The following is a 24,607-nucleotide window of genomic DNA, read 5'->3' as shown; positions in this document are numbered from 1 at the left end:
CCTATAGGTCATCCCTTTCAAGAGATATTTTAGATCACAAGAAAGCGCTGAATTATATTTGTAAGCGGTCGACCATGTTGAAATTTAGTTTCTTAAACTTTCCGGAGTCAGTTTCAAGTTCACTGTCAGGTTGTGATTTTACGTGGCATGTATATACAACCTACATCGTCCGACATCGTCGGCGAAAGTTTATATAAAGGTGCGAATGTAAAATTCAGAAGACGTATCAACATCACACTGTTAAAAATGCATTGTTCTAAGTTTAGTTTCAATTAGCTAATTTAGTATGCAACTAGAAGTATATTGAGCCATCGTTCACGACTATGAAACACCTCTGTACGTAAATTTCTTAATCTCCTTACGAGGATTGTACGGTAATGCATGGAAAAATCACTATAAATTTTGTAATAATTAATCTGTAAAAGCTGCAGTCATAAATTGATGCAGTTTTTAAAGAGTTTCGTTGGATGCTTTAGAAATATTTCACTGTATGCACCATAAGATTTAAGTGTAGGCCTACAGTTCTCTTCACTCACTGTTATATTCTATGCGAAAAATATTTATAGTGCACACATCTCAAAACAAATTATGTCACAAAGCTGAAATTTTTAATATCTTTTCATAACTCAACTATGTTCCAAATATACTATTATAATTATATTGATACAAGAAATTCAAGTATTTTTGTAGGAAATATGAATTTTAATTAGGTTGAATTTTGATAATCAAACAAAAAGAAACATTTAAACATAGCTAATGATATAAACGTTACTACAGCAATCTAGTTGAAAGGTCATTATATTAAGAACTATCAGCAAAAAAAAAAAACAATTAGCTCAGTAAGTAATTCGTTTATTTAGATGTGTGCACACATACTCACACTATGTAGATTTAATTTTTTTCACATAGCAATAGCGAATTAAAAACTATGTACCCAAGGATATGTCTTACACTCAAAAATAATCCCAAATGATCCATTATAATGCTGTAAAAATCCATTGAATCATGGGTACAACATTTTTTTTGAAACTGCAGTTCTATATTTGCAGATTTATGAGATTTATTCGCACGTTCACGTACAAGTCCCAAGTGCATATTTTAAAGAACTGCCATGTTTTTACATCCCGATTCTTCCAATATGTAATAATGTAATTATAACATTAATTTAACTCATCGTTGACTTTACTTTTTCTCAATTTTTCTGTTCTGTGTTTTTACTTTTGCAAGTGGACACGAGATGTTCTGGAAATAAAGTAATACAAAGGAAAAGTCTTAACAACAGCAAGTGTTTGGCTTAGTACTCTAAGAGGCAGCGGGAAGGTATAACATAGACAGTATCGCTACTTATATTTTATTTAAATGCCGCCAACACTGTAGGCAACAATTTGTTTTATCCGAGTTAAGAGCGTTTATATGATGATAACGATACCATGGAACCGAGAAGATTAGAAGACGACGAAACGACGACGAGTTGGGAACTTCATTCTCTTAAAATATAAACTCTTACTAACATGGTGACAGAGATATGACACAGACGTCCTTCTTCATCTATTACATAATAGTATTATAATACAGGTATGAAAAATCGATATGAATCATTATTGTAATCTTATTGTATCGTTACTTCGTTTGTCTTTGCCTTGTAGTACAGGGTGTTCTCAAGAGTTGTGTTTCCGAATGGTTTTTATCTTAATTCGGCGCAGTTAAAATTTTATTTCATACTCAATTGCAATTTTATACAGTATAACGAGCTTAATATTATATTAGTTATTCAGTATCTTTAAAACTTTCATAATAATGAATTTACCTAGAGGGGGGAATTGTGGAATGCAAGGATATCAGGATTAATTAATTTCTTTGTGAGTTCCAAGGCTCTTTTCCACTTGTTTCAAATCAGAGTAATTCATCTAATTGAGGACGCTTAAAAATAAATAATTTAATATGACGTGTAGTAAATTTTTAATAATTTCTCCAAGACCTATAGCTTCTCTATTTATACCTAAAGTTGGGCCGATCCTTGGTTGTTAACCGACAGACTCACTTCTCAAAATCATTGTGACTAGATCAAAATCATCGTGCCTCGATCAAAATCATCGTGACTCCATCAAAATCACTGTGATTCGATCAAAATCGTCGTGACTCCAACAAAATCATAGTGACTTCATCAAAATCACTGTAATTCGATCAAAATAATCGTGACTCGATCAAAATCATCGTGCCTCGATCAAAACCATCGTGACCAGATCAAAATCACTATTATTCGATCAAAATCATCGTGACCCGATCAAAATCATCGTGACCAGATCAAAATCACTGTGATTCGATCAAAATAATTGTGACTCAATCAAAATCATCGTGACTCAATCAAAATCATCGTGGCCAGCTCAAAATCATCGTGACTCGAACAAAATCATCGTGACTCAATCAAAATCACTGTGATTCGAACAAAATCATCGTGACTCGAAAAAATCATCGTGACTCGATCAAAATTACTGTGATTCGATGAAAATAATCGTGACTTGATCAAAATCATCGCGACCAGGTCAAAATCACTGTGATTCGATCAAAATCATCGTGACTCGATCAAAATCACTGTGATTCGATCAAAATCATCGTGACTCGATCAAAATCATCGTGACCAGATCAAAATCATCCTGACTCGAACAAAATCATCGTGACTCGATAAAAATCATCCTGACTCGAACAAAAGATACAAGTAAATATATCTCTTCATGAATGTAAGTTCCAATTAAACCTAGAATTAATTAAGTTCTTGCTATAGTTTACTGAGAACAGAAAGCAATTAAATTTTTAACCTCTGACATTTGGGGAAAACTAAGTTTAATTTGAGGGCAAGTAGGTCCTTGATCCATGTTGGTTTTAAGTAAACAACACAGAAATTAAATAACGTAAGAACAAAATTTGAGTAGAAATGGAACACACAATGGCTTTTAATTTATCTTAAACTCACCTAATGTTGAGCAATATTTGAAAAGACACTCAATGAGAAAAAAATATATAGAATGTCCTAAAATTATCGCATTCGGACTTCATAGTGTGAATCCTGGATGAAACTTGAGACGAAAATATTAGTGAGAAAACTTTATTCCGAAGTATTTTATTGCACAATGTGACAAAGGTGTATTTTGGAAATAAATGTTACTCCTGTGATGGTACCTCAATCTGCTTTAAAACTAAGTGTTCATTATTGAAACTATCTTCCTACTTTATTTTTCTATTTCTTAATTCATTTTATATTTCATGTATATCTCTGTAATGTACGAATTATTTTTGTTTCACATTATAATTTAGTAATAAATTATTGCTTATCAATTCCTTATTATTTAATTGATTTTTAGTCACAATGATACATGCAATAAACATAAAATTACAGTAGAGTACCAGGAAATTCTAAGGTATACAGTGTTGACCAAATATGTAATTAAAAATTCTTTGAACGAATTTTTTTTCGCTAGCATTTACGCCTCCATTTTCATCCAGGATTCACACGATGTAGCTCACGTGCGTGAATTTCTGAACACCCTGTATATATAAAATCCGAATGTAAACAGATACGTCATCTATCTAATTTAAAATCTCTTACATTTTACAGTATAGTTTACTTTCAGTTCTAACACAGTAAAAATTCCCATGTTGCGTTTCTTCGTTGTCTATAAGTGGTTGAGTGTCTATAATGATCCACAAAGCGATAAAATGGCTAAATTCCTGTCAATTTTATTTTAAATCAAGAAGGTCTAATGTAATAAAATTGCTGCATCAATAATTGAATTTGAAAGTAATAAAAATTAATAATGAAATTTTATTAATTAATATTAGATAATTGCAATTATTCTTCGATTACTCTCACATTTGCAATATGAAATTACTGACATATGTACAAACTTATTACGCTAAAGTTAATTTTTTTTCACTGTTGTATAAATATCTGAAAATGTTTAAAACTCACAGCTTGAAAGAACTATAAATATTAAATATGCAATTGAGCTGTACGTATTTTTTTCAGCATCATCGGAATCTACAACTCTTGAAAACAGTAATCTGTTCTGGTCTTAGACAAAATTTAATATTTAGTATGTTGAAAGCTTTTTTTTTAAATAGCCTTACACTTGTTACATGACCCTTCTCAAAATTTCAGAAGGTCACTAAGATGACAAACCCTGTGTATTCCGTCCACAAGACCCGGAGAATTGTGACTTGTTACAGTCTAAAGAATCTTATTAAGCCAATACATTTTATCACAGCACTCGGTGATAAGTGATCATCCAACCGTGTTCAGACAGTGTTCAATTCTGCCTGAGTTCAGAGATCTGTTCACAAAAACTATAGAATACAAATTGTAAAAGTTGTTCTATAAAATGTAACAATCTTAACGCGTTTAAACGTCTTAACAAAAGAAAATAAAGTAACTCGCTGCATGCCAAAAACTTAGCATCATCAATGCTATCAGAAAATAGATTTTTTAAAATTATTATAAAATTCAATAAGAAAATCTAGAAAGCATCTGGCTAATTTTGAGAATACTATTTCACACTTTAGAAAATATATTGTTAGAACAAAATGTGCCATCAATTTCTATACGTGAAATAAATAATAGTACATTATGCAACGAGCCTATAATGATAGTAATTAAGACGCGTGTATGTTTGTTTATGAAGCGAGCGCAAGCGAGTTTCATAATTTTCATACGAGCGTCTTAATTACCATTATAGGCAAGTTTCATACGATTTTTATGCTCGACCATATTTCTAACTTGAAATTATTCAGAAGCAATCATTTTATTCGTATCTGACTGAAGGCCGAAGTGACCTTGTGCATAGCTCGTAAATTGTGAGATGTGCGCAGACGCGAAAGTATTGATTTTTTCCGAGGAACAATAATGTCATTGACCTTGCAGTAATCTAGAGAATAACATGAACTAATTTTGATATAACCTGGAAATTGATTTAGAATTGAAAAACGAGATGACAAATTGAATTTATTTGAATATTATTTACATTTAACGCTAATTATTATAGTAACAGAACATAACCTTCTGCGACAGTATTGGATTTCCAGCCTCCGTGACTTTTCCCTCGTTGTCTTTCGATTGCATATCCGAGAATAATCGAAAACCTGAACTTTAATGAATAGGTATACTTTAATGACATGCATTAAAGGACCGCTACCAGGTGTATAATTACTACATTTCGGCATGGTCGAGCATAAACAATATTGTGTACTTATGCTATTACCTAAACCTCTACAAGTTTAGTCCATTCAAGTATCAAAGGTGCTGTTAAAATATAATTTTTTGTGCTTCCGTTCTTAATGAAATACCACGTAATTTGAAGGCACTTTTCAGAAAGTTTCAAATACCATTCTTTATCAGGCACAAACAAAAGTAATTAATGAATTCAATAACTCTGAAGTCAAAGAGACTTAGGGATATCAGTCGCTATTTACACAAAAGAAAGTAGATACTTATGAACGCTACAAATGTTATCCTTGGCAAGCTTATCAAACTCAAGATTTGTTATTATTTCAAAATATAGTATTATAACTTAAGAAACCTGTGCAGGATCGTTATATTTTTATTACTTTTTCACGTAAATGTCAATAAACATGATAATTGTTATATTTAAAGATTTGGTGTTACGTTATTTCTGTTTGAATGAACAACCTCCGACCTAAGGCATGATTTTATGTTGCCTATGATGTAACTATCTTCAAGGATTGGGAAGTTTCTTTTTCGATATTGTGAGGCGTATGAATGAAGACTGGATATTCATAAGAGCGAGAGTCTCTTGTTATATGGTCAGCAGGGCGCAAAATCATCCTAAAGATGCTAATGTATCTTTTGTATGAAAATCTACAATTTCATTACTAACAATTTTTCTTGAAAATTTAACTTGGTCGTGTATTGTCGAATACTTAAAATGTTGTGAGAACAAGCAGATCGATGCTATCGGGGAGGGAATATTAATTTAATAAATCAATAAAATTATACTCTATAAAAATTAAATTAAACTTTAAAATTGATAAAAAATGGAATTTTCACACTTAATAACAGTAACTTTTTACTGAACTTTATTAATTGTATCTAATTTCAAGATGTTTCTGCATTACAAGGAGAGTTTGGAGCCTCAAAAATGTTAGGTAACATAATTTATTCAAAATAAACTAATCTGCCATCAGTGATGAATATTTAATAACGATTCGTTTTGTGGCATTATAGTGTTATTACTTGGGTAGTTATTCTATGTTTAAATGGTCTAGAATAAATTATTAAATTAACTTTATGTCTATATATGAAAATATATTGTATGTAAATTTTCGTTCATGATTTTATTTTTATTTTTATTTTATTGTTAATCAAATAATTTTTTATAAGTGTATATTATTTTTGGAAGTGTTTTTGTTTATGCAAACGCATTATTAAGTTGGTTAGAACGTTTATATCACCTTTATAAAGGTAATCACGCTTTTTAAATTATAAGAAATGACAACAAATTTACACTAAGAAAAATTTAGGAAGTTTTGGTAGTATTTTAGAGAAAAGTATGTTCTATATTACAGAAACGGACATTATGTATGAAAAATATTTTATAAGTAATACATTTTGATAATTTATAAATTTAATATCAAGGGCTCTAAAAAGCTAAACTTAAAAACGTAAGATTTTTAAGCATTTGATATCACAAATGGACGAAGTTACGCAATAATAGACCAACCGACAATTTGAAAAACTGAGATATTTACACAAATCTGTTGATGGCAGACTAATTTAACTCTGAACAAATCAAGAATGCGATATCTGAATTTTGCTGTTATTTATAAGCAAAAATTATTTTATTGCATAAAATCCTTTTACTGTATTTATTTTGCTTTGAAATATTAATTCAACTGCTGGTCTCTTATTAAAATCGGTTAGCCTTTTTTTGATATTATTTGTGCTATTTTTTGTAATAGTATCAATGTTATAATATTTCTTGCATAAAATGTTTTATGAAAAAAAATAGGATTATTTCAATTGCCAATATCTCGAAACAGGTTTTTGGCGCTTGGTCTCTTATTGCGTAACTCCGTCCAATATCATAAAAGAAAAGGAAAATATTATCTATTCGACTATTTATCAAGAGTTACTCTCCAGCACTGCCCGGTAAGTGGCTAGTTCTTGGTAATGAATGTATCGGAAGGATTTCACATTTCCTTGTCTTTTCTAATGATGAAGTACATATTATTATCTACCTCCGAAACATTATATATTGTCTCCAAACGTACAATAGAACCTATAATATCTAAAAAAGAAAAAATCTCGGACCATGTTGAATACCGTGAAACTCTGATATTACATAAAATAATAATTTATTGAAATTTCATTACAGATTAATTTTAATTTTACTCACATAAATGAACACTGTAATTCAATTGGCACTTAATGTTTTTGTACGTCATGCCATATCAGAAATGGTTTTGAATGTAGCCTACTGTATAGAATTATTAAAATGTCAGAAAGTATTAATTTATTTTCAGAGAAATTTCTGTTCCAATTGTTTCACTATTGTTGCTAAAATGAATTATATAAATAAACAGTAATTCAAGGTATTCTTGAGTGACTTAATTTGATTTTGTACCAGAAAATAATGGTTTTCTCTCTACAAATTCAAATTTCCTTATTCGGTGTTACTAGGAATATAATTAAGTTTGTTCTACCACAACGTGAAGATTCAGAGCTCAAAATGGATTGAAGTATGGACCCTACAATTTGTCGCCATTGTGGAAGCTAGAAAAAAGTTTGAAGATATTACACAAAGTTTTCTTCTGAATGCTGTTCACTCCTTAGAAGAGAGGCTACTAGAGTTATGGGGGGGATGACGACCATGTCAGAATGCTTTGAGATTGATTTAGACCTGAATAAATCCCATTTACTCCTGAACAAATCTGTATTATAAAATTATTTTTTAACTAATTTAGAAGATTTGCAAATTCCTCACAATCCTAGTCTGAAAGAAAAAACATAGCCTATTAACGAATTCAAGGGGAGACTTCTCTAAAATATGTATTTTCATAACCCAAAATATATTTAGTTGAATTTTGATTACAGATATATTATTTTTTTAAATTAAGGCTGTAAGGGATCGTGCCATCTAAAGATCTGTCAAAATTATTTTTTATTAAAGAATTCCTTTTTACAAATTTCTGATATTACTAATCTAGTAATTTTTTGTTCTAAACTTGGCTTCCTGAAGTTACTAGATGAATGTAGCGGAGGAGAATTTTGATAAGATATGTTACATAAATATTCAGTTTACTTTCAAGTCCATTTTGCCGTGAGTTTATTTTTCTTGATTGAGTACCAATTTTTTATGACAAATATTAATCGATCTGGATGAAATTTTTACTGAATGTATTTATCTTGTAAGAACTGCTGCTAGATTATTTTATTAATATTTTTTATGAATTATATAAAAAATAACATTTTAAAAATAAAAAAAATTGAAAATGAATAAATGAGATATATCATAAAATGAATGTATAGAAATGTTTCTTATGTCTTGTGAATGTAACAAAAAAAGAAAAGGAAGCGTAAAACTGAGATGATCTACTAAAAACTTGGATTTGAAAATACTTCTAAAAAGAATGAAAAAGAAAGATAAATTAATCAAGAGCCAAAAACACTTGGGAGTTCAAAATTGGGAGTTTGTTAGTCCTTTACATAGTAGACATGCTCTCAAAATTTGGTTGAAAAATGATTAGGAAAAAAGTTGCCAATTTTAGTGGAGTGTACTCTTAATAATATCATGTCACATTCTATTATAAGTAGTTTGACATTTTTTTATAAATGTATAGGCCTATAATATGTGATTGAGGAATATATTACATTGATTTCTCACAATATCAGAAATCTTTTCCAAGAATATTATCGCAATGACAATTTAAAACTTTTGTGTTTGAAGGTATCTAATTTCAAAGCAATCATTTGTTTCGTTCAGTGATTGTTTTCCAATGTCTAGAATTTAATAATTAATTTATCGCACTACTCGATTAGGTTTGGCTTATTCAATACTCATTTAGAATTTGTAAATCTCGGGAAGGTACGTTATAGTACTGGGTGAACAGTATAGAGCAGAACAGGTTTCACGGCCTCGTGCGGCCTTGAGTCTCCCACCTCCGCGCGCATAGTCGGCCGGCCGTGAAACCTGTTCTGCTCTATACTGTTCACCCAGTATATTGTTACACATTGAACACTCTAAGTAAGTTTGATTCTAGGTCGAAATGTTCCTACTTTCTTCAATTAGAACCGTTGCCTTGTTTGCCGAAATTTCGAATGAGAGTTTGCCTAAAAACCCTGCCCTTCATCGAGACTGAACCCGTGTACCATACATTTAGAGGCAATACAGTAGTCACTGTACCACCGAGGCCGCGTTTTTCTTACAATAAAAATAATAATGATAATATAGGAATACTGGTCGTAAGGGAACCTATTACATTAGCTCACAGTGATAATACATGAAGTCAATGGGAACAAGTTTTGTCAAGTAAGTTTTTAATACTTCCGAAAGTTTTGAGAATATGAAATGCAATATATTGCCAATCTGCAACGCTCCTTGAAGTCATTACTCTGCAGTGGGGATGAGTGTAGCAGCAATTATCCATTCCGCAAGACTTGCGAGAGGAGAATGTAAACAAAAACGTCTCATCATATCATTTCGATCGAATTACTGTTGACCAAAACACAAACTATTATTGAACCAATTAATTGAACAAATTGTTTGGTTTTTACATTATTTATTACTTATGCTATAACCTCTTTAACTCTAATTTTAATATCATAAAACTTATTTAATATTCACAATATCTGTTGATTTCTTCGCTTTTACACGTAATTACAAAATAGTAGACTAAAGAATGTACATTCTTATAAAAGAAAACCATTTTTATGACAGATTCGCTTACATTTGATGTAGGCTAATTTAAAAATAATATTATTACGAATGCACATTCTGTAACTCAATTTCCATTTACGTTATCTTTTAAGAAATTAAAAATAAATGAATTCAGAAAATTAATTAGTTTACAGTAATGTTAAGTTTCACGAATGTACAGGAATTTGATCGAAACGTATTTAATGAGACGTTTTTGTTTACATTCTCGTCTTGCAATTCTTGGGGAGTGGATGATTGCAGTTACAGTCACACACACTTTAGAGCAATGACCTCAAAAAGACTTTCAGCATTGCAACACGTTACATTTTGTACTCTCAAAACTATTGGACGTATCAAAAAATTTATTTGACCAAACATGTTCGCATTGACTCGATCTATTACCTCTGTGAATGAATGTAATAGGTTCCCTTCCAATCTATATATAAATTCTATTTCTTGCAGTAACAACGTACTTTTTTATTGTAGGTAGTAAAATGAAGAGGCAGAAGTCAAAGTATTAAAGTATCTAAAATTCTTGGAGAATATACCATTTTCGCCATATTCAGAAGTCTCCGGGTCTTATGGCTATTAGCAGTGGTTGCATCATCAAGTGTCAAGCAAATTCAGTATAGGCAGTGTGACACTTTGTGATAATGTCAGATCGCCAGACAGAATTTTAATTAGTTTGCTCAATTTTATATATAAAAAAATTCTCCTATGTATTTACGGTATTTACAATAGCATCATTAATAATGTTTCTCGTATTTAGAACAGGACACACACAAGCCGTGTCTGCGAGTCCCTGATACCATTGTATACAAGGTCATTAATTGTCACATTATGTACACGTCTCCGTGTTTGCTCACTACGTACAGACTCCTACAACAGACCCAAACTCCCTTGCATCAGCGCAAATCCCATCTCGCTCTATAACTCTCCCTCTATTTTTTTTTATTTTCGTCAGAAAACGAATATCATCAGTTTAAATTCAACTGTCCACTAAACGACGGATTTATCTGGCCAAACCTTTTTTTTGTTTTATATATTTTCTGGAGATATATTTTAAAAAATAACGGCATAATGAATGTCTAGCAGGTGTTTGACTGCAACCTTTACAACTAGCGCGGTAGCCCACAATGGAAGACGAGAACTACAAATTCGACAGTCGTTGATGGGGCTCGCCGCTGCGGAGTTGTCGGCATCGTTTCGGTGTAGGATCCAAGATGGAGGGCGGCTGGCGCTTGGCATTATTGTCTGCACGGTTCGGGGTTCGAGCCAAGAACCGGTAGTTACGGGTTCAGAATCTTCATCTTCCTCGCCGCTTGCGTCTTCTTCGTCGTCCCGTCGCTCTCCTTTAGGACGTTTTCTTTTCCGTTTGCTGTCCTTGGAATGAGGAGCTGTTTTCTTGCGGGATTTATTGTCATGCCTTGCAGAGACAGGAACAATTGTCGTCTTTGGCGCCAGGTGGAGTTCTGAAAAGAGAGTGCTGCATTAGACGACAAACACCCTCGGCTATAAAACGACGGTAATGATCCATGAAGCATGCTTACTGGTTTTATCAAGATGCTTAAAATGTTATTGCCTCAAATTCCCACCTATACACAATGTCACTTGCGCTGCACGCTGCCAGCTAAGCCTATCATGAAAACGCGTCATAAAATCCATGTATAAAAAGTCTTTCATAGCTTTTTATATTTCTTCATATATACAAATATTATTAGCTATCATTTTAGTCTAAAATTCAGTCACAATGTTTGAATATAAAGGTTTCTACTACTCAGCACATATTCCTTAATAGCATCCATTTAATGTTGTTCTAGCTCCATTATTTGGCCCAAATATTAGAGCACTAATTTCTTGATAAAAATATGAAATATTAGCTGTCTCAAAACTTTCACCACTTGTTCATGTCGCAAAGAAGTTCAATCAACCAAACCTCTCATCTTAACCTGTCTAAAATTGAAATAACTCAGGGACAAAATGATCGAGGCAATTAAACTGAACAGCGAAAATTGGCTCGTGACAAGAGCCTCTAGTGACAAAATTTCTAAGACATTTTAAAGGCTTTATTAATTATACAGGCTTCACCAAATTCTAAATATTAATCGAAGTGTAAATAATGTCATTATTTACAAATTTAAATTAGCAATTACTTATTGAAATAGGATGAAGCAGGACAAAACAACTTAGCAACATAATGTACGTATATTTATGTTGTGAATTTCACATCATGGTAGGCCTAATTGAGTTATGCAACTTAAATTGAATGTAGAAGTGCATAAAATGGTGTCTAGTATTACAATTGCTGTAATGGAGCATTCAGAATATAGTTACGTATATTTAAAAAAAAATAATATTGAAATAAAATAATGAAATTCGTAACTGTACTTATCTTTCAAATATAATATAATATAATATAATATAATATAATATAATATAATATAATATAATATAATATAATATAATATAATATAATATAATATAATATAATATAATATAATATAATATAATATAATATAATATAATATAACATAACACAACACAATATAACAAAACACAACAAAAGAAAACATAACATAACATAACATAACATAACATAACATAACATAACATAACATAACATAACATAACATAACATAACATAACATAACATAACATAACATAACATATTATATTATAATGTAATATAGTAAAGTATAGTGTAAAATAGTAAAATATAGTATAATATAATATAATATAATATAATATAATATAATATAATATAATATAATATAATATAATATAATATAATATAATATAATATAATATAATATAATATAATATATAATATGATATAATATAATATAATATAATATAATATGATATAATATAATATAATATAATGTAATGTAATAGACTATAATATAATATTACTGCCGAAAACACGTAGATTTATTAGATCGCGAGCGTTATATATTTTTAAAAAATAATGTTTGAAGGAAACCCTAATAATGAACATTATTCATAACCTCTGTTCGAATTGTTGAAATTTATCTCTTTGAAAAGCCGCACATGGAATGAAGACTAATTCTGTATTTAAATAGTTCATTATCTCGGACAAAATATCAGTACAGAATCATTATCACTGATAGAGCTCCAAATATGAAAGTTTCCAATACTGGCTTCCTAGTTTAGTACCAAAATTTCTATCATATTCCATTATCAAATATAAGCTGTCTCTATGTTCAAAGTTCCTAAGCTGAATAAAATAATGAGAAATTCTAGAAAAGATAGTGAAAAAACCACGGGTGCATCCTCTCCAGAAAACGTTTGAAAGTATTGGTGGATAAAACAATTTGGAATATAGAATCCTAATTCTGCATTGCGAAATGCATTAGCTAAGCAAAGGCGAAGTCTTTCAACTGTTCATTAAAGTGCTATTTGTTATTAAAGAATTTATAAAGAAAAAAAAAAGAAAATACAGTAGTAAATGATTTTCTTGAAGATTTCCACTGACTCCATAATTTTCATTTACTCATATTAATTGATAAGCGAATTACAGAAATGATATTTGCAACATATTACTAATTGAAAAGTTAAATTTCTTCAGAAAAAATTAAAGAAATTGTGATTTACATAACCTTAGTACTTTGAAATCGAAAGCGGAAAAGAAGAGGTACCATAGGAAAAAATTAGGCCTATATCTGACTTCAGAAATTATTTTGATGGTAGGTATCTCGAATTCAGAAATATTTCTTTGGTATCTCAGTTCGTGCCTTTTCCATGGGAAAACCTAAATCTGAAAGGCTCTACTTTTCCAAGAGGAAGAGAGAGAATTTCATATAACTGCAACAGCAGTATAACTTGAAATTATTCCATAAAGAAATGTATGTAAAAAGTATCGCAGAACGTAAGAGATGTTGATCGTCATTCCTCCAAAGGAATATCCTTCACAGCATGATGTTTCATTTCCGGTGAAAGTTTTGTTTGCTTCGGTTTACCTTTGTAAATAATAATTTTCAAACATGTACTTTGTACAAATAAATACTGGCCTACGCTGATGAACATTTAGAATAATATATTCGACTCTATTCTAGAAATATCAAAGCTATTGTTAACCCTTGAATAAGTTCATTTGGAATCACTAACAATTCCGTAATCCCTGACTCATATAATTTGCCTGATGGTTCCATTTGGTAACCTCAGAAATAGTTTCGTTCTTTACCGAAAGAGTGCAGCAGCCGCCAGTTCCTTGGTCAGCTGTAATTAGGAAGAGGATTGATTTTTTTTGTTCATGTTGTCTCTATGACATTATGCACCCATAATTGTGGAAAAATCATAAAATATATATAAAAATTCATGTCACAAAGTGTTAAGAAAGTTTCTGCTAAGTTTCACACTCAATTAAGTGCAAAGATGACTGTATTACAACTTTTAGTTCTTCAAAAAAAGCTCAATGCAATATTTTAAGTCCAGAACTATTTAATTCTTTTTTCTTCAACTGGTTTTTATTATTATTATTATCGTGTTGAGTTTCACAAAAGCGAAAAATGGCATGGTAATTGCGATTATTAGGGCTGACGCGGCGGTTTCCCACCCTGAACATAGAAGTTGGCTATTACATTTACTATTGATAACGAAGGAACGCAACATGTGTATTATGTTTGTTAACGAGAATAACTAATTCCTTAATTTTTTAATTAGTCTTTCGAAATTCAAATTGTCATAAATGGCCTAAAATTAAAAAATATACTATAAGTAACTTATAGTAGGTCTACATATTAAATACAAAATGGAAATTATGTTGAAAAATACATTTTCTGAATAAGTCAGTCTCGTGCTCAGGAGGGGATTCCAATGCAGACAAAAATAAAATTAAAATTTAGAGTGAATACAGATTAAAAAGTGTTTAATATGTTTAAACCCAAACTTTAAATCCAATACAATTTTTTAAATATTTTTATTAATTTGGACAGGATCCGTGGTTAAAATAATATTAGAATAAAATTTGTTTAATAATCTGAGACCTTGACTCATGCTATGATAAAAAGCTGCATTTAGGTTCAGACAAACGCAGAGAATTCGTATTTTCTTTCAAAGTTATTAAGATTTCTGTGAAAATATTTTAATAATAATAATACGTGGCGCTACAGCCCGTGAAGGGTCTAGACCGACCAGCCGGATGCTGGCCTCACGCCCACATGCCGAAGCAGAGGTGGACGATCGTCCAACCAGAATGGAGGTATCGTGTGGTTAGCACGATAATCCCCCCAGCCGTTATAGCTGGTATTCGCAACCGGATTTCGCTACCTATCGTAGCTCCGGTCCCATACACTGGCCGAAATTTCATGAGAAAATTTCTTCCCCCATGAGGAATCGAACCAGCGCGCATTCCGTAACGCGAGTCCTAGGCGGGATGCCTTAGACCGCGACGCCACGGCGCGGTACGAAAATATTTTAGTAAAATAAAATAATAAATTTGTTTAATGTTGAAAGCTTTGAAATGTTTAAAATATTCAGTTGAGTAATCTTTCTGCCTTTACTTACTTACTTACTTACTTACTTACTTACTTACTTACTTACTTACTGGCTTTTAAGGAACTCGTAGCTTCATTGCCGCCCTCACATAAGCCAGCCATTGGTCCCTATCCTGAGCAAGATTAATCCAGTCTCTACCGTCATATCCTACCTCCCTCAAATCCATTTTTATATTATCTTCCCATCTACGTCTCAGCCTCCCCAAAGGTCTTTTTTCCCTCCGGCCTCCCAACTAACACTCTATATGCATTTCTGGATTCGCCCATACGTGCTACATGTCCTGCCCATCTCAAACGTCTGGAGTTTATGTTCCTAATTATGTCAGGTGAAGAATACAATGCGTGCAGCTCTGCGTTGTGTAACTTTCTCCATTCTCCTGTAACTTCATCCCTCTTAGCCCCAAATATTTTTCTAAGAACCTTATTCTCAAACACCCTTAATCTCTGTTCCTCTCTAAAAGTGAGCGTCCAAGTTTCACAACCATACAGAAGAACCGGTAATATAACTGTTTTATAAATTCTAACTTTCAGACTTTTTGACAGAAGACTAGATGACAAAAGCTTCTCAACCGAATAATAACAAGCATTTCCCATATCTATTTTGCGTTTAATTTCCTCCCGAGTGTCATTTATATTTGTTACTGTTGCTCCAAGATATTTGAATTTTTCCACCTCTTCGAAGGATAAATCTACAATTTTTATAGTTCCATTTCGTACAATATTCTGGTCACGAGACATAATCATATACTTAGCCTTTTCGGTAATCTTTCTGCCTTTTTTAAACAAATTTTTAATACTTTTTTCTGTTGTAAAATTAACGGATATAGGTTGGATTTAAAAGTTCCACCCCAACCTATAGTACCATGCATAAATATAGATTGAAATAATGTTAAATAAATTATATGTAAACAGTTAATTGACAAAATATTCCTTAGGACAACAAAGCAATATAATGTTTTACGTAATTTATTACAAAAATAATGAATATGATTATTCCATTTTAAATGATTATCAATAATATATCATCCCTGATTTACTAAACTTCATCAGTGCTTTGCTACTAATAACAATTCATTCTGAATACACAGTTAAAACATCTCTTCTAGTAAGCAATAAAATCATAGGTGCGGCAACCCATAGAGTGTCAAGGCGACCAGCCGACTACTGGCCTCAAGTTCACATATCTCAGCAAAGGTGAACGATCACTCAACCAGTGCAGGAGTATCGTGTGTTAAGAACGATAATCCCCCAACCGTTATTCATCACGATACTTCATAGGTTCGGTCCCAAACATTGGCCAAAATTTCAGGATAAAATATCTTCCCTCATGAGGAAACGAACCAACGCTCATTCCGCAAGCGAGTCTAGGCACGAAGCTTTAGATCACGACGGTACGGCGCGGGACAAGTAAGCAATACGTAAGGTACGAACACATTCGATTATTACACCCCCACAGTGCTTCTTTCGTACGAGATTAATTTCAAGGGAATTTGTCGGGCGTTGTGTGTGTGAAGTTCACCTCAGTCTGTTGTGAGTCAATGAAGGGATTACTCATCCGTGTTTAATGTGGTACAAGCTGTTTTGTGTTTTTAATTGCTCGAGAATACTGGTCGAATTACTCATTCGTGCGTAATGTTGTGCAAGCTACTGTGTTTTTCTAATTGTTTCAGAATAGTACATAGCAGTTTTTTTATGCTGAAACACACCATTTTCTTCATATTTCTTTAGTGTGGCCTGTAGTGTAGAGGCAGAATATAGTACAAGGAAACGTCACTTGATATAAATTAAAAAAATACATTTTTTTTAATTGACGCAAAATAATAATCGAATGTTTCAATTTTCATACAACAAATTTCAAAAGCTATTATTATTATTATTTACTTACAAATGGTTTTTAAGGAACTGGAGGTTCATTACCGCCCTTATAGAAGTCAACCATCGGTCCCTATCTTGAGCAAAATTAATCCAATCTCCACCATCACATCCCACCTACCTCAAATGCATTTTAATATTATCCTCCCATCTACGTCTTGGCATCCCAAAAGGTTTTTTCCCTCTCCGGCCTTGACGTTTCCTTGTACTCTACATGCATTTCTGGATTAGCCCATACGTGATACATACCCCGTCCATCAGAAATGTGTCGATTTGATATTGCTAATTATGTCCGTGAAGAACACAATGCGTGCAGTTCTACGTTGTGTAACATTCTGCATTCTCCTGTAACTTCATCTCTCTTAGCCCCAAACATTTTCCTATTATTCCTATTATTCTCGAACACCGCTATTATTATTATTATTATTATTATTATTATTATTATTATTATTATTATTATTTAGTTTGCGGCCCTTCATTAACTGCTCTTCGGACCCCTAGAGGGCCGCGGTTTCTCGGTTCAAAATCACTGGTGTACACCACATTACAGCGAAATTTTTATAATTTTAAATTATGTCAAATATGGAAGAAACTAACACTCGAGAATTTATTTCCAACATTTCATAACATGATATTAGTCTAGTATTTCAGAATAATTTTCGTAATTGTTCAAAATATTTTGAAACATAAGAAGGGCACTTTTTACATCTCTTGCGACACTAGTAACATACGCTTCTATTAATTTTAAGATATTTATGAACATTTTCGCTGCTAAGCAAGTTTTAGAAACTAAAGTTACTACCGGTTCCTCGCCGTGGCGTCGTGGTCTAGGACATGCGTTACGGAATGCGCGCTGGTTCGAATCCTCAGGGGAGAAAAAAAATTTCTCATGAAATTTCCAACAGTGTTTGGGATCGGTGCCCAGCCAGCATCATGATTCTCTTGGAAAGCTACTATAGGTAGCGAAATCCGGTTGCGAAAGTCAGCTATAACGACTGGGAGGATTATCGTGCTAACCATACGATACTTCCATTCTGGTCGGATGATCGTCCACCTCTGTTTCGGCATGTGGACATGAGGCCAACAGCTGGCTGGTCGGTCTGGGCCCTTCATGGGCTGTAGCGCCACGGATTATTATTAAAGTTATTACCGTAGAAACGGTGGCCGATTTCGCGGTAACTGTGACATACGTGTAACGGAAAACACCGCTGAGAGGGCTGTCATATGGAGTGAAGAAGGAAAACAGGTTTTGTGAGAGAATTACAAAGACGGGCGTAGAGTAAAAACTGTTGAAAGCTACTGGATTGATATGTGAAATTCCATTTCGCCATGTTACTTTCCGGAAGCTTTATCTTTATTGGTAAATTAATAAAGAATCACTCTTAAAAATTAATGCAGCTATCCACGTACCATCTTGTTTACTTGTGATTTTTCTATTTCAGAGCTCACATCCAGACAGAGTGTGTCTCTATTGTAGTAAGACAGTCGCAGACTTTATAACAAATTTGACGCGGGCAAGTGTTTATCTGCGGGGCTCTCAGTCTTAATCTGGTGTTCGCACAATTAACTAGTGACGACTGTGTGTTGCGCGAGCTGACGGCCGATACATCAGACTGTCTGGCAGACTTGGTTATCAGTCCGAGAGACGTCGTGAAGTATTGCTTACACTCAATTTAAAGCGACCCCCTCAGTTTATTGAACACGCCCATAAATCTCACCAAGAAACACTTAAATTGAATTCCTTTGGTCTTGTTTAAAACAAGACTAAGAAAGAAACTCGAAGAAATAAGGAAGATTGTCTAACTTTTGTTTTAAATATCTCCTTCAATTTATAACATTTTCTAAATGGAAAACAACACTAAGATTGTCATGTGAGATTTCTTGGTTGTTGCACCGTGACATCGAAGCAGAAATATCCAACGTTTGTAATCAAGGGAAGCGGAACCTTCCGTTGGATCTGTTACAAATGGAACTGCAGAATAGTTCTTGGCAGAGGTCTGCATAGGACGTTTTCGCTCGAGCGCCAAGTAGTTCATAGCATAATCCGATAGGTAGCGTACATGCATAATGGGTAAAATTGTCGCGAGCGATAAATCCTCGAACGGTGTAAGCCGAGCATTAGACATTCGTTCTTGTTACAGTAATGAACTGTGTAGTAACATCATAGATGTTTATCATCTCAAAACTTTGCAGTGTTTAACTAACTTCTCCATAGTACAACTACAAAACTTGCTTTAAAATGTAGTATAAATGTTGTACGTAAATGTTTTTTTTTTGCCCACACAGGAGTGATTTTGTTTTTGCCACATCTGTTAGATGTTATTGGATGTAAATGTAATTATTATAAACGGAGAACACAATCACAATAATGCAAGAACCGTGTCAAGTTTTCTAGTAATAATAATAATATTATTATTATTTTTAAGTTCATATTTGTATACCGGTATGTATTTTTTCTGTATGTGATTTGATACTGGTTAAGTGGAAGAGAAGGCCTGATGGCTTTAACTCTGCCAGGGAAAATAAAACTATTAAAACTATAATAATAATAATAATAATAATAATAATAATAATAATAATAACAATAATAATAATAATAATAATAATAATAATAATAATAATAGTAATAGTAATATTAATAATCTCTAATAATTAGTGTATCAATCTTTGCGTCTGTAACTGTTGTGCAGCATGATTATTCGTTTTATTGTATTTTCTGTGACATTATCTCTGTACTAATATTGTTATTAATCTACTGCTATATCAATAATATTCTGTAAAACGTTTCTACATTGTTGCAGTATATAGGCGGAACACTATGTATGGACCTATCATATTATACGTATATGTGGTAAATGAAATATTGGATAATTTATTAATTAACAATAATAACCAGGGAACGGATTTATATGGACTAAAAATATATGAAATATGTAAATATATATGTAGTTATTTTTACCAAAATATGGAATTAAATATGGATTTTTACCAAAATATGGAATTAAATATGGACTTAAAATTATAAAAAAATGACTATGTACGTTAAATATTGGTACATTTTAATCAAACTAAACAAAAAATATAATGGACGTACCTTATCTTCCAATGTAGTTTCAACAAAACACAATTTTTATTGTCTGTTACCATAACAATAGGTTACAAACATTTCTTTCAAGTGCTGAAAAGTGAATCTTCTTCTATTGTCTCTGAGGATAGATTTATACTGACTAAAAGAGCGTTCGACGTCACAAGAAGTAACTGGTACATAATTCAATTTCACAATGTCTGCTGGGGATAAGTCCAAGTTAATCTTCACTGTTGATTCACCACTCATCACAGCAACAACCTTTTGTAGTTCTTCATATCCAGGGTTTTTTGAAAGTACAGTGTCCACCTTAGCTCTTACTGCATCTGCAACTTTACCTCTACCACGATTCAGTTGTTCCACAGTACTATTTATAATTTCAAAACTTTCAGATAGTGAAAGGTGCCTATTTTGGAGACTTTTGAGCGTTTTTATGATGCATGAAAATGTATGCTGAATGTGAGCTAAGTCATTCTTCACACTTATGTCACAGGTAACTGTTTTCGCAGTATCAATTGAGACTGCATCTTCAGAGTCCAATGCAAGGAGAACATTGTTAATAGAGTCTATATGTTCGGCATAATATTCAACTGCTTCTAGCCATGTACCCCATCTAGTTAAAATTGGCTTTGGTGGCAATGGAATTTCAGGGTACATTTCTTTCAACACGTTAACTCTACTGGGAGCTTTGAGAAATACTTTTTTCACTGATGAAATCAACAAATCTACTTTAGGGAAATTGTCTCTGACCACTTCTGCCACACGATGAAATGCATGCGCCACACAAGTAAAATGAGTCAATTTAGGATATACAACAGATAATGCTTGTCCAGCTTTGACCATATAAGGGGCAGCATCGCTAATAAAGAATAACACATTATCGTACATAATACCCTTTGGCCACAGGATACCCATAGCTTCGTTGAACAGTTTAACTATAGTTTTGTTATTGCACTTTTCTAGAACATCACAATGTAAAAGAATTCGTTCAGAATATTGTTCACTTAACAAACCGATAACTACATTACCAACAAGTCTACCTTCTTTGTCGGGAGTCTCATCAATGGAAACCCAAATTGAACTATCTTTAATTTCATCTCTTATCTTCTGTATTGTCTCATCGTAGATGGATGGAGCATACGTCTTCCTAAGTGTTGACTCATCCGGGATTGTATGTTGAGTATATTTTTCAAGGAATTCCCTGAAGACCTTATTCTTTAGTTTGTAGAGAGGAATATCAGCAGAGATGAGAGAACGGCACAGGTCGATGTTAAACTCAGATCTTACATTCGATGTTGTTGGTTGTGTTAAAAACAATTGTCTCTGCTTGGAATTTAGTTGTTTGTTGGCCTGATGTTTACTAGTTGTAATGTGTTGTTGCACCAGGAACTTTTGTGTAGATGATACTGCACACTGACACAAATTACAAAATAATATTTTATTGTCAGTTGATAAACCATCTTCTTTAAATTCTGAAATGTAACTTGTTAGTTTTGATTTTAAATTGACTGAATGACGTACTTTTGGCATATTTACCGTCTTTATAGTATGATTTACAAAACTGAACCTATGTGTACTCTGACTGGCATTTAACTGTTGAGCTGCACAACTGAAGTCTGTTAAAAATTTTAAATTAAATTAATACAGTTTTGTAACTTACTTTCCCATTGTTGATAGGACTGCTAATTTTCAAATAACTCTGATGTTAAAGGGATTACTGAACATGTGTTTAAATCTCTATTGTTGAAATGTATTTTTAAAAGTTAATGGAATTTTGTTTTGTTTTATTGTTAAACCTAATATAATATGGACTGTTTTATATGAAATATGGAAAATATATGGAAATTAACGAAAATATGTACTAAACTCTAAAATATGGAAAAATATGGAAAATAAAAGTAGGATTTTTCAACCCTACACATTGTGAAACATAAAGATAATGCAAAATATAAATTATATTAGCTTTATAAGTAAATATGTATTTACATATAAATCCTTTCCCTGATAATAACTGTATATCGAAGTTTTTCATACTGTTTTATTTATAACTTCATGTTACTGTTTTGGTACGTTCCATTGACTCTTCCATTAAACGTTTGTCATAAACGCAGAAAATAAAGCCTTATTTTTACCGTGTGAGCAAAACATGTGTATATTATCTGTCGCATTCCATACAAGGTAAGACATGTCGGTGAGATGACCTTGTACTGTCCTTCTATTTATTACGAGCGTATCACGATCGACCTTATCTCACTCGAGGGTGCGACACTCGACCGAGTTCAAGCGAGCGATTTAACTCCAATGCAGGACTCTGGTTCTTGGTAACGGATCCTATACAGGGTGAATCTTTTTATCCTGCGGTTTGGTAACTAGGCAACCTGCATTTTAAAGACGATGCTAAATGCAGGTGCTCACATCGCATTCACCAGCCCGTCCGATAAGGCTACGATGTTGACCTGTGTTAATGTGCTGCGATTGCGCAACTGTTAACACGCAGGATTGTCCCGGTGCAGGTCCGGGTTCGAATCACGGCTCTACATACTTGTTTTTCATAATGTACCTCTGTTTCGAGAACGTTCTAGAAAAGCATGTTTTTTGTCCGAATGCTTAAAACATTCTACACATTGAATTTGCTTGTAAATAAGTGGTTCCAGCCGCTCGTGCTCAGTGCGGTACGTAGCAGTCAATTCTCAGGAGAGAAGATTCACCCGGTATATTGTATAGGAAAATCCTTCAATTAATACTTTGTGTTGAATATATCTTTTTTGCACGCATCAAAACTTGTAATCCCAAACGGTGTTGTCACGTTTTCGTTATAAAGATTATTCCTAGTTACAATTAACTGTGTACCTACATCAGTATTTTGATTTCTACCACTACCATTGACACAATAAATCTTAAGCTACAAGATGACTGTTAACTAAAACTGAAATTAAAATTACAAATTTTTACTGTCGCCATCAATAAACTCGAGATATCACAATGTTCTTTCATACTTCACGTGGAGTTGATATAAGCACGTCAATTAAAAATCCTAACACACTATTGATGCGCATATGTTACTCGCTCTTTGTAATTGGAGATTACAGGTATGTCTTCTTCGATAGGCCTATGGTTTGTCATAAGTAGGGGGCGGATGTTGATGACTTAAAAATATACTTAAAATGATCATTAAAATTCCCTTAAACTAATGGAAAAACGACATACAATTACAAGAAAATGACATTTAAATATTATTCACCGTACTCGCACCACAATTTCTTAAAAATTAGTCACCTTGTTTCAATGACTGCCCTGCAAATCTCGGAGAGAGGAGGCAACTTCCTGGAATTTGACTTAGATAAAGGAAAAGAACATGCAACAAAATGAAGGTTTTAAGGGAAAACTACAGATTTTAATGAGGGTTTACAATGTGTCTCAATCAGGGGTGGTCCCTGTCAGTGCCTTCGTTCTCCATCTCCTCCTCCTTCCGCGCTTCACTTTTGTTACCAGATCATCCAGATGAGGGAGCGTGAATGACAAAACAAATTGTGGACGCAGCGTGCATTCTTGCAATCTTTGTGTTAAAAATACTGTCTAAACGTACAGTAGCAGTCCTCATTTAAACTAAGCTGCTGTCAAGAATTTTATATTACTTCCGTTGTTTGAAGTGAAGCCTTCAGTGGAATGAGGGATGGACTTTAGAGTCTTTTCCAAACTATAAAACTCAAACTTCACTGTTATTCACTTATTCAGTAGGTAATTAGGCCTACTACTGACCTGTTTGGTTAGAAAATGATTTAACAGAGCTATCGGTAAAGAAGAAAGTAAAATACATTCCAAATGATCTAAAAGTTCTTCAAAGTATTAAAAATGATCAAAAAATGCCGAAAAAATATAAAAAATGACCTATAAGTTCAAAAATGTCAAATTTGCAAAACAATGCAGTATAAGAAATTACTTCTTTACGTTAATATTAACATAGAAAGGATTTATATATTAATAGGTATCGTCATAATGTGAAAAATAAGATGACTTTTCATCAACATCCATCTCCTAGTCATAAGTTTAGTTTACTTTGTAGTTAATGCGAGGTCTATTTCGATGATATATTTGTAGATTTCAGTCACTGCTTCTTCCAATTTTTTTGCTGATGCTTCTAAAACGACAAGCTCACCTGCGAAACGAGGTTGGATAATTTTTTACCTGAATAGGCTACGTCTTTAGAA

The 24,607-nt window shown here is 32.6% G+C and overlaps 1 protein-coding gene across 1 annotated transcript in view; it reads right to left on the bottom strand.

Annotated features, from left to right (window-relative positions):
* Positions 1 to 8,465: 8,465 nt before the first annotated feature.
* Positions 8,466 to 24,607, bottom strand: part of LOC138693303 (lachesin-like) — a 1,195,137-nt gene continuing 1,178,995 nt past the window's right edge. The window contains exon 10 of the mRNA XM_069817176.1: positions 8,466 to 11,398. Coding sequence (XP_069673277.1) covers positions 10,989 to 11,398 — 410 coding nt within the window. The 3' untranslated portion in view covers positions 8,466 to 10,988. The remainder of the gene's footprint in view (positions 11,399 to 24,607) is intronic.

The sequence above is a fragment of the Periplaneta americana genome, chromosome 17 (assembly GCF_040183065.1).
Source record: "Periplaneta americana isolate PAMFEO1 chromosome 17, P.americana_PAMFEO1_priV1, whole genome shotgun sequence".
In the NCBI taxonomy this organism is placed as follows: Eukaryota; Metazoa; Arthropoda; class Insecta; order Blattodea; family Blattidae; genus Periplaneta; species Periplaneta americana.
The sequence above is the reverse complement of the archived record's forward strand: the minus strand, read 5'-3'. Positions and strand labels throughout refer to the sequence as shown.